At 53.8% G+C, this 10,898-nt stretch overlaps 2 protein-coding genes across 2 annotated transcripts; one reads left to right on the plus strand and one right to left on the minus strand.

The window, feature by feature from the left end:
* Nucleotides 1-698: 698 nt before the first annotated feature.
* MONBRDRAFT_28185 (uncharacterized protein) lies at nucleotides 699-6,388 on the minus strand (the record flags this gene model as incomplete). Its single annotated transcript, XM_001748640.1, has 8 exons — nucleotides 699-2,808; nucleotides 2,915-3,141; nucleotides 3,191-3,364; nucleotides 3,688-4,566; nucleotides 4,718-5,164; nucleotides 5,257-5,733; nucleotides 5,774-5,950; nucleotides 6,302-6,388. The coding sequence occupies 8 exons, from the start codon at nucleotides 6,386-6,388 to the stop codon at nucleotides 699-701; spliced, it is 4,578 nt and encodes a 1,525-aa protein (XP_001748692.1).
* A 1,251-nt stretch (nucleotides 6,389-7,639) lies between these two features.
* On the plus strand, nucleotides 7,640-8,853 carry MONBRDRAFT_10859 (uncharacterized protein; the record flags this gene model as incomplete). The annotated part of the gene is made up of 3 exons (XM_001748568.1): nucleotides 7,640-7,906; nucleotides 8,014-8,061; nucleotides 8,266-8,853. The coding sequence occupies 3 exons, from the start codon at nucleotides 7,640-7,642 to the stop codon at nucleotides 8,851-8,853; spliced, it is 903 nt and encodes a 300-aa protein (XP_001748620.1).
* Nucleotides 8,854-10,898: the final 2,045 nt, after the last annotated feature.

Below are 10,898 nucleotides of genomic sequence, written 5' to 3' on the forward strand. Positions count from 1 at the left end.
ATCTCTCTGTCTCTGTCTCTGTCTCTGTCTCTCTCTCTGTCTCTCTGTCTCTCTGTCTCTCTCTCTGTCTCTCTGTCTCTCTGTCTCTCTCTCTCTCTCTCTCTCTCTCTCTCTCTCTCTCTCTCTCTCTCTCTCTCTCTCTCTCTCTCTCTCTCTCTCTCTCTCTCTCTCTCTCTCTCTCTCTCTCTCTCTCTCTCTCTCTCTCTCTCTCTCTCTCTCTCTCTCTCTCTCTGTGCCTTCAGATCTCTTGCATTGTTGTCAACAGCGGTGAGGTTGAGTTTCCAGTCCGCGCTCGTCCTTGTCACCCTGGCGTGTGCGTGTGGCTTTTGAATTTGGATTCATCAGCTGAAGGGAGCAACACATTAAAAAACGAGAACACCTCTACTACAGGGTGCACACTTGCAAGGACACGCAGGCACACTCGCGCGCAGCCACACTCGCGCGCAGCCACACTCGCGCGCAGCTACATACTGACACAGAAATATACACATACCCGTCCATAGGACGACAGCCAAGTTACTCACATATGATACCCTCACGCACTCTGCCCACACACTTGAAAAGACGTGATCGGGCCTAAAGACATTGCGCTCCATAGAAAGAAAGGATAAAAAAATCGACCCACGGGCTAGCAGTGACTGCTGCCAGCTAGAAGTCCTGAATGACTGGCCCATAGAGCAACATGACACGGCTCAGTCCTAGCTGTTACCCCACAAGACCTGGTCAATGCGGTGAAGCCATCCATGTGCAAAAGCCACACTGGCGTTTGGCAGAATCTGCGCCGACTCAATCGTCAAAACGCCATCGTTCTCCTCCACACTGAGGACATCGCCGTTGAGCGCCACCAACTCGGCTCCACCTGTATTCAAGTCGTTAATGCTGTAGGTTCCCGACACAATGTGTCGAAACGCAAAGTCCCACATTGGGCCAGCCTCGTCCCCATTGGCTTGCAAAGCCGCGGCTTCTTCCGAGCTCAGCGCAGCAAAAGCGTCATTTGTAGGCACAAAAAGCGTGACGTTTGTCAGGTTCCGCGCCAGCTCAGACGCTTCGCTGCTGTTCAGCAGAGCCAGTAATCCCGCAAAGGCCGCCTCATCGTCCGCAAAAACATCCTCCAGCGTCGTTTCATGCGTTGATGGCCAGCTCAGGTTGGCCGGTAGCAATACCCGGTCGATCCGATGCACAAAGCCGTTGGCAATGACGATGTTGCCTTCAATCACACTTGCGTTTCCAACTTGCAACTCATCCGGGCCCCCAGACAACTCAAGCTCGGCACCGGTAGCCGTGACAACCGTGCTCATGTTGCTCAAGTCGGCCAGGCTCCAGCTCGCATCTGGTACGACATGCAGTGCTAAAATTTGTCGCAAGGTTGTCAAATTCGTCTCGCTGAGCAGTGCCTCCATCATGCCCTCGTCAAACGCCGCCGCGATTGCCTCGTTTGAGGGCACAAAAAGCGTCACGTCGCCCAAACTGGACACTGTTTCCAACAACGAACCCATGTTGCTGACATTGATCAAGGTCATCAACCCGGCAAAGGCTGAGTCAGATTGCAGCAAGGCGGCCGCCTCGATCGTTGGCATGCTCAGGTTGGCAGGCAGTAATGCTTGGTCCACGCGATGGACATAGCCGCCGACAATCAAAACATTTCCCTCCAGAACGCTCGCATTGTCAATGCTCAGATTCCCGGCCGACCCCGTCAGTAGTAAGCTTGTTCCAGCAAGCGTCTCAACTTCAGACCGGTTGCTCAACTCGCCAATAGACAAACTCTCATTGATGATGTGATGCGCCATAATTGTGCGGAGCGTTGTCCTGTTCTCCTCCTGCAGCAAAGAAACAAAGTCCAGGTTGTCAAATGCTTGCTCAATAGCGTCGTTGCTTGGCGCAATCACCGTCACATTGGCCATCGTGCCCACCACAGTTTCCAACCCACTTGCAGACAAAAGGGCATAGAACAACGAATAGTCGGAATCAATCGCCAACAACAAGTCAGCCTTTGGAATCGGTATGCTCATATTGGGCGGTAGCAGCACTTGGTTGATGCGGTGCAATAGCCCGTTTGTAATCTCAATATCGCCTTCCAGTACAGTTGCATTGTTGACCGTCAAATTGCCCGGGCCACCAGCCAAAACAAGCGGTGCGCCACTCCAAGCGGTCACTTGGGACATGTTGCCCAGTTCAGCCACGGAGTAGCTCTCATTGATAACGTGCATACGTAGCACTGCGCGCAGCGTTGTCAGGTTCTCTTCCGTCGTGAGATAGTACCATGTATAGTCGTCGCCAAAGAAGGCGCTTATCGCCGCATTCTCGGGAACTAACAGGGTGACATCGCTGAAGTTGGCCAGCTCGCTCAAATCCTCATCTAAGCGACTGGCGTCCATCAGGACCGTCAGTGCTGCGTAGTCGTCATCCAAGGCAATCAAGAGCGCAGCGTCCGGAACTGGTCTCGTGTAATTGGCAGGCAGCAAAACTTTGTCGATCCGGTGGACAAACCCGTTCACAATCTCAATATCACCCTCGACAATGCTCGCATTGTCTACAGTGAGGTTGTCATAAGCACCAGCAAGAGCCAAAACTTCCCCACTTGCTGCCACGGTGTAATTTAGCGCGCTCATGTCAGCAACAGACAAGCTCTCATTGACCACGTGTGAAAGCAGGATCTGATGAAGGGTTGTCAAATTATCCTCGTCAATCAGGTAAAATAGCGTGACCTCATCCAGAGTCTCAGCCAACGCCTCATTGGTTGGAACAAAAACAGTAACGTCAGAGTAGAGAGCAATATCCCGCAGCAGCTCGGTCATATTGAGCAAGCGACTGGCATTGTTGAACCACAGCTCGGACGCCACGAGTGCAAAAATATCCACGACACCCGAGGTGGATGTTGAGGTTGAGGTGCTCGTGGAGGTACTAGTTGAGGTACTAGTTGAGATAGAAGTTGAGGTAGACGTTGAGGTGCTCGTGGATGTACTCGTTGAAGAAGAAGTTGAGGTACTCGTGGAGGTACTCGTGGACGTGGATGTTGAGGTGCTCGTTGAGGTGCTTGTTGACGTGGAAGTTGAGGTGGAGGTACTCGTGGAGGTACTCGTGGAGGAAGACGTTGAGGTGGAAGTGGATGTTGAGGTGCTCGTGGAGGTACTCGATGAGGTACTCGTTGACGTGGATGTTGAGGTGCTCGTTGAGGTACTCGTTGAGGTACTAGTTGAGGTGCTTGTGGAAGGTGCTCGTGGAGGTAGAAGTTGAGGTACTCGTGGAGGTGCTCGTTGAGGTACTTGTTGAGGTACTCGTCGAGGTGTAGGTGGATGTTGAGGTGCTCGTTAAAGTACTTGTGGAAGTACTCGTTGAAGTACTCGTGGAGGAAGACGTGGAGGTGCTAGTGGAAGTACTAGTGGAGGTATCAGCGCTGGATGTGCTCGTAGAGGAACTGGTTGAAGTACTCGTTGAGGTGGAGGTGGATGTTGAGGTACTCGTGGAGGTACTCGTGGAGGAAGACGTTGCAGTAGTGGAGGTACTTGTTGAAGAATTTTCAGTCGAGGTGCTGGTCGAGGTGCTGGTCGAGGTGCTGGTCGAGGTGCTGGTCGAGGTGCTGGTCGAGGTGCTGGTCGAGGTGCTGGTCGAGGTGCTGGTCGAGGTGCTGGTCGCGGTGCTGGTCGAGGTGCTGGTCGAGGTGCTGGTCGAGGTGCTCGTGCTTTCAACTCCCTCAAATAGCAGCTGTTCCAGCGACATGCCACCTGGAACAAGAAGCTTGTTGATCCCGTGAGCAACGCCGTTGACGAGCTGCAGATTTGGCTTCACGATAGGAATGTCGTTGACAAAAACGGTGCCGTTGGCATTCTCACTAAACTGCAGTTGACGGCCCTCTAAAGTCGAGGCTTGCTCCATTTCTACCAGCTCCGAGCTGAAAAATGCGTCCTCCATGTGAAAGTGGTAGGCAACAACGGTTCTGAGGATGTCTGTATTTTGAGGCTCGAATAAAGCTAGGAGAGTTCTGGTGTTGAGTGCTTCGAACGCGGTTTCGCTCGGCAAAAACACGGTGATGCGGTTCTCAGCAGCCTGATCATAGAGCCTTGCCTGTAGAGAGGCGAGTGTAAAGGCACGATAGCGATCAACCATGGCCATGAAGCGCGCAATGTCAAGATCAAACTGTTGTTGCGTGATGACGACGTCAATCGCGTGGATGTAGCCGTTCAAAGCTGAGATGTTGGCCCTTACAATAACCGCCTCGTTGATACGGATGTTGTTGCCAGAAAGCGTCACGTGGATGAACGATGCTTGGTCCAAGGGTTCAAGGAAGCGAGGTGCAATGCCCTCAAGGTCCGCTGTTGAGAGATTGCGCGGAACGAGATGGCGGAGCAACAGTGCTTGCAGTTCATCCTTATTTTCTGGCTGGCGCAGGCGGTTGAGCTCTGCGCTGCCCAGTTCCTCAAAGGCATTGTTGGTGGGAGCAAAAAGGGTGAGTGGGGAGCCACCGCTCGTGCCCAACAGCCCATCAAGATCTGCCGCCAGAACGAGCGATTCCAGCAGGCTAAAGTTTCCATTGTTGGTTATAGTAGCATAAATGGAATCATTGTCTTCCTGCGAGGGGCGGTCGAGATGCCATGACAATTACGTGGCGACAAGGTCTGCGTGAGACTGAGCCGGAGGGAGGTGCGGCCGAGTCTGAAAGATGTAAACAAAATTAAAGGGGGGCGCGTGGGGAAGGACGGCGGTGGCAGATAGCATGTACCTCGAGTTGATCGATGGTTGAGGGGAGAAGAACCTCATCCAACTCATGAACGTATCCATTGCTTGCCAAGATGTTGGCCGTCACAATGTTGGCACGGCCGAGTTTCAGGCCCCCGTCTTCGTTGGAGCTGGCCATGACAGTTTGTCCATCCACCAGGGTCTCATAGGGGCCTGGGTCTTGTTGCAGGGCTGCCTGAGAGAGATTGCGGGGGACAATGTGTCGTCGCAAGATGTCTCGAAAGCCATCAATAGTACTTGGGTTTGCAATGCTTTCAAAGTCAGCCGTGTCAAGTCGCAAAAAGGCATTGTTATTCGGCGCAAAGAGCGTGACGGGATTGAGACCCGTGGCCTTGAGCTCCTCGCGCAAGTCAGCAGCTTCAAGCATAGCTGCCAGAATGGAAAATTGCTCGCGTTCGCTGATTGTCTTGAAGACTGAATACACATCGGGCTACCCGGATTGTTCAAAGCCAAAAAAGGAAGATGAGGCGCAGGTGTCAGCACGATGCGAGGCAGGTTGTCAGGCCAGCTGTCATGACCCACCTGAAAGACAGGCACAGGTGCTTGGCCCGCCTCTGGGGCCCCCTCCCTGGAGGGCCAGAGGACGGCGTCGATTTCGTGAACAATACCGTTGTCTGCCTTGATATTCTTGTTGATGATCAACGCCTCGTTGATGTAGATGGTGTCTCGATTGAAGACTCGAAGGCGCAGGTAGGAGCTGTTGGCCTCTGTGGGAAGCGCGCCAACAGCACGCTTGAGGCTTTTGAACGTGAGCCGATCATGAACGACATGAGCCAGCAACAATTGTTCAAGTTGATCCCGATTCTCAGAACGGGCGAGCCGATCAAGCTCAGACTGCCCGAGCGCCAGAAGAGCTGCATCATTGGGGGCAAACACAGTCCCTTGGTCCAGGCCAGAATTCTTCAGCAGTGACTTGAGATTGGCTCGTTGCAGCAAGCCGGCAAATAAACTGAATCGGTCTCGGACCCGAAGCGTCTTGAACAAGGAGTACGTCTGCGCCTACAAGTGCAACGAATAATAAGTGAGGAGCCAGACGCACTGAGCCAAGAAGCAAAATGACCAGTGACGCGAGGGTCACACACACACACACACACACACACAGAGAAAGACACACAGAAAGAGAGAGAGAGAGGGAGACAGGCAGAGGGGGGGGACAGGGAGTTGCAGCATTGCTTACACAGTCATATCCCTCGTCATCCGCTTGATCTGTGCAGTCCTGCCAAATTTTCACGCACAGCCAGGTACACCGCCAAAAGTGGGCGTGAGCGATTGTGCGTGTGAAGCTGGTGCAAAAACATTTGACCGGTTTTCAGGCGCTTTGGATGACCATGGTAAGTGCTGTGGTCGTCCCCCAATTTGCCTTTTCTTTCAAAAAGCAAAATTCAAAAACGAGTCGCAATCAGTCAAGGCAGCAAAATTTGGAGCTTTGGTGGAAGAGTGTCCTTGGATGTTTACGTTGGGCCACGAGGGGCGAGCAGGCGGCACCAGAGGTGGGAGGCATTTTTTGTTTTCTTGTGCTGTTGGTCACAACGTGTCTGTTGGCCGACTGCCATCGAGAGACACTCACCGCCAGTCCAATGCTTGGTCCTTGGGCGAGGAGGAGAAGGGCGGCGAAGAGCAAGGATGCGTGTCTCACGGAGATGAAGGCGCGCATGCTGAACGGTCAAGGCAATGGGATGTGCCTAGCCGGTGGGTCTGAGTAGACATGAAAATGCGTGACAGACGCTCGCCGGCTCCATCGACCGTGACAGGGCGCTTCTGCTGTTGCTGCGCAGGAGCCGCCTTTGAGCCGGCAGAAGTGTGCGGCGCATCTGAAACACGCTCCTCGAGAAGCAAACGCCAGACAGCTTCGGGCAGCATCTTGGATCCATGCTTGCTCTCTGCTTCCTCAGGGGATGAAGACGCGTGGAGAATGGTTCTGCTTTGTGACACGGAGCCAAGTAGGGCGAAGTAAGGTGCGACTGCAAAGGTGCCTCCATGGCGACAAAGAGTCGCAGGCTCGTGGGGCTTGGAGCTCGCATGGATGAGTGAGAAGGTGCTTGTTGACATCTTGCGCCTTTCGCGCTGTGCAGTGCGCATCACGGCGACAGGTGCCAGCCAGGGGAAATTCATCGCGTCCCACAGTTTGGTGGGCTTGTGACAGGCGGGCAAGCTTTGCGAAAGGAGGCGCAGCCCAGCTGCAGCAGGTACAGGTACTCGAGGGAAGAGGGCGCGACTTGATCTTGATTGGGAATGTTGCCACTGCCCGACACCTGTTGGGGTTTTTGGGTCACGGTGCCCGGTGAGTAAGGAGAGAGTCTTTTCAAGCGGATACGACGCAAGCAAGACGGAAATTGGGGACGCGTTCGGTGCAGTACATGGCCGGAAAGCTGGGAAGGGCTCCACATGAGTGAGTGAGCAAAGTAGCCGCTCAACTACATGTGGGGTTTGTTTTGATTTACAAGTTTTTGCAACGGCAAGCCCGTAGAGCTGTGACATCCCGTCGCCGGAGGTTGTCCGGGGTGGAACCGACCAACGCAGTCATGGATGTCATGGACGCGCCCAAGTCAACTCCTGTCCGCCAATCGGAGGTCAGGAGCAGGGACACTCACGAGATGTGCGCGATTGTGGCAGTGCAGAAACCACAAAAAAAAAAAAAAAAGCAGCCATGCGTGCATGCAGGCATCACGACCTTGTGTTTGCAACACATGTTTCGTGCTGTACTGTTGTGAAAAGGCGTTGAGATTATCTGTTTCCCCTTTCGTCTGACGCACCGGTTCAAAACAAAAACTCTGACCACAGCTCGTCGAAATCGCTCTCTCTCTCAATTTACCTTGCATTTCCAACCTTGCACGAAACGCGCTTTTCACCCCCTCTCTTCCAAAAACACCTCCGCCCTCCTCTCTCTCTCTCTCTCTCTGTCGCGATGGCGGCCATCGAGCTCGAGTTGGTGACGTACGACGACGCCAAGGCGTTTGCGGCGGATGTGCGCCCCTTTCTGGAGCAGGCGCCGGAACGGTATTCGGGATTGCTGTCGCTGCTGGAGGATCTGGAGACGTATGATACCCTGCCCAGCACCTGTTTTCTGGGCCTGGCCACGACGGCGAGCGAGGGTATCGCCGCCATTGCCTGCCAACTCTCTCTGTGGCATGGCGTGCAGGTCGTTGCGAACGAACGCTACGGCGATGACGAGGTTAGATCCCTCGCTCTGGCCCTGTTTTACGCTTCCCCCGGTTGTTGCCCACGACGATTCTCGTCAAGGTGCAATCCTCGCCTGACCCTGGCATGTGTTACACACAGGTGATTGACATCTTCAAGATCATTAGCGACACCATGCGTCAAGAGCGCGTAAGAGACGCCCCAGCACCACCACCATCACCCGCGTCTGCCACCCATCTGCCCCCCGTCTGCCCGTCCTTGCTCCACCTCCTCTCCACATCTTGTCTCCCCCGTTTCCTCCTTTTTTTTTTCACATCCTTTTCAGCTGCTTCTTGCTCACCAACCAAACCTGGCGCCTCCTCGTTGGATGGCGATTTTCCCTCCACCGTGCAGATGAACATTGCCATGGTCTGGGGCACCGATCGCGACGCCAACCTGTTTGCCCACGCCATGCAGGAGAGCTCTTGGGCTACCGGCTACCGCAAGTTTCGCAACGTACATCTCCATCAACTGGGTGAAGCCGGTATCCTGACCCCCGAGCACCTGGTACCCGGGAGCATGGAGCTCGCCACAATTGACGACGTACAGGAATTGGCCCGTGACTACCGCCACCTGGCCGCCGAAGTCTTGGGGGCAGCCAGTACCAGCATGAAGCCAGAGGAATTTGAGAACAGCCTCAAACACTGGATCGGCCGCAACATGGCCTACAAATACGTCTATCATGGCCACACGGTGGCCTTGGTCACCGCCGCCCGCTGCACCGGCAACCTGTGTCAGATCAATTGTGTCTTTACCGTACCCTGCTATCGCAACCGAGGTTTCGGTGCCATGCTGCTTTACGAAGCCGTCTCCCACCTCACCATGGAGCGCGACTTTACCAATGTTCTTGTTCGCTCCACCGATGACGTCACGAGCCGCTGCTACCTCCAGCTCGGCTTTGAGGTGGTGGCCCTCCTCGCCGGATACCTGATCCAGATCTAAAGTAGCCCCGCAAGAGCAAAGCTAGTGCGGTTATGGCAAGACGGTGTGCTGTCATACTATCCGTCTGTCACAATCTTGCTGGCCGCGTTCTCCTTTTCTTTCTTTATTTTTTTTTTTTTTTTTTTTTGTTTATAACCCCCCTTTTTTTTTTTCTGACTGGTGACCGAATCTGTGGCGGCGCAGACCTACCCTTGGGTCGTGCCGCAGCATCGCCAGATTGTTTCGTCGCCATACCTATCTATTTGTAGCAAGTTCGTTATCTTTTTCACTGTCTTTATCCAAGTGTGCGCCTGTTCGCCATATGCTTTTTCTTTGTCACTTCAGGTCCTCGGCAATTTTTTTCCATGTTTTGTGGTCGTCCTTTTCCTTTTCATGTTCGCCTCGGGGGCGGGTCCCTCTGCTGTGGCTGTCAGGCACCACGCACATCCATTTTTTTGTGGTGTGTCTTTTGCGTGCTCTGTGTGTCTGTGTCTGTGTCTGTGTGTCTGTCTCAGTGTCTCTGTGTCTCTGTGTGTGCTGCCGTTCATCATCGCCCATTCTCTTGAGTGCTGGATGCCGTGCTATGGCCGTGTCCAAGGATGAGCATTCGCTCGTCCCCCAATCTAGACGTGTCAATCAGAATGGTCCATTCATGGTCTTAATTGCGCGTCGCACAACTTCAACTCGGCGTGCAGCAGCACGCAATGCAGCAATACAGTCAAGTGACCACAGGCCAAAAACGGTTTGAGAGCACCGTCATCCAACCAATCTGCCTTAACCAAGGAAAAAAAAACAATCGAGAGGTGGTAAAAACTTGAGAACCCAAGGTCGCAGTCAGCAAGCACTCCAACCCAACATTCAAACACACGAGGGCATAGCTGACACGCTGCGAGCGTATCAGGTGCCAAAGTAACGAGCGCTAAAGTCAATGGCCGTCCCGCTCACACAAATGCCCGAGGCAACAATGTGCACCTTAGGATGAGCCTTGAGAATGCTCTCAATACCCGAACGCGTGGCAAAGAGGTTAAGAATGACAATGTTCGACTCTGGCGCGCCATTGCTGATCAAAACCTCCAAAGCCCGCAGCAGTGTGGCTCCAGAGCCTGAAAGGGTTTAGGCAGCAGTCACACAGCAGGAAGGGATGCACAGGCTGTGCGTGAGGTACAAAGACTGAGAACTCCTAAAATATGAAAAAAACAGTGGTGGACCATCCTCTCAACTTTTCCCAAGTCTTCTCCCTGGGCGTCTCTTTGACAGAGCATGCAGCATGCTGCATCCAACATACCAAGCACGGCATCTAAAAGAAGGATGGTCGCACTGTTGATGCGTGAGGGCAGATGTGCGTAGTACAGTCGTGGCTCATTGGCCGGGGCCGCTTCATCGTGACGAATCAAAATATGGCCCGTGGCCACAGACTTGAGGCAAGCCCGAAGTCCCTGTTCCATGGCTTGGCCTACAGGCGACCAAGACCCGATGAAAACAAGCCCAAAGTGAATAAGAATCAAAGGGTGCACCCGCGTCAAGAAAGACCGGAGGAGTTGGTTGACAGAACCATGACGTACCGCCGCGCATGATGCTCACACCGACAGGCTCCGTGGCCAGCTCAAGGCCATCAAACGCATCACCTGTGTATTCAAAAGGGAGAGCGCGCAAGAGAGAGCGAGGGTGTGTGTGTGTGTGAACAGGCGCGGAACCAGATCAACGCTTGAGACAGGAGGCGACCACGCACCAAGAGGCGTCTTGACCGTTTTCTTGCGCATCTTCAAGTGTGAGAGTCCGGTCTCAATAACAAGGCGAATCTATAAAGGCCCAGCACAACCAGAGTAAGGCACCAGCCCGCAAAACAAGAAGGAGCCGGATCCTTCTTGCCCCTTTCCACAGAGAGGACAAGACTGACCAGGCGCTGGCTGTAAAACTCAAAGTCGGTCCCGGTGCAAGAGCTATAAACCATGTGACGCAAAACGACAATAACACGTTGTGAGACACGACCGCACCAGCCTGACGGCTGAGCCAGCGGGAAGCGAAAGCCAAGCCAGGCAAGCAAACAAGAGCAGACGTACGTGTCG

Source organism: Monosiga brevicollis, genomic scaffold, assembly GCF_000002865.3.
Source record: "Monosiga brevicollis MX1 MONBRscaffold_24 genomic scaffold, whole genome shotgun sequence".
Classification (NCBI taxonomy): domain Eukaryota; class Choanoflagellata; order Craspedida; family Salpingoecidae; genus Monosiga; species Monosiga brevicollis.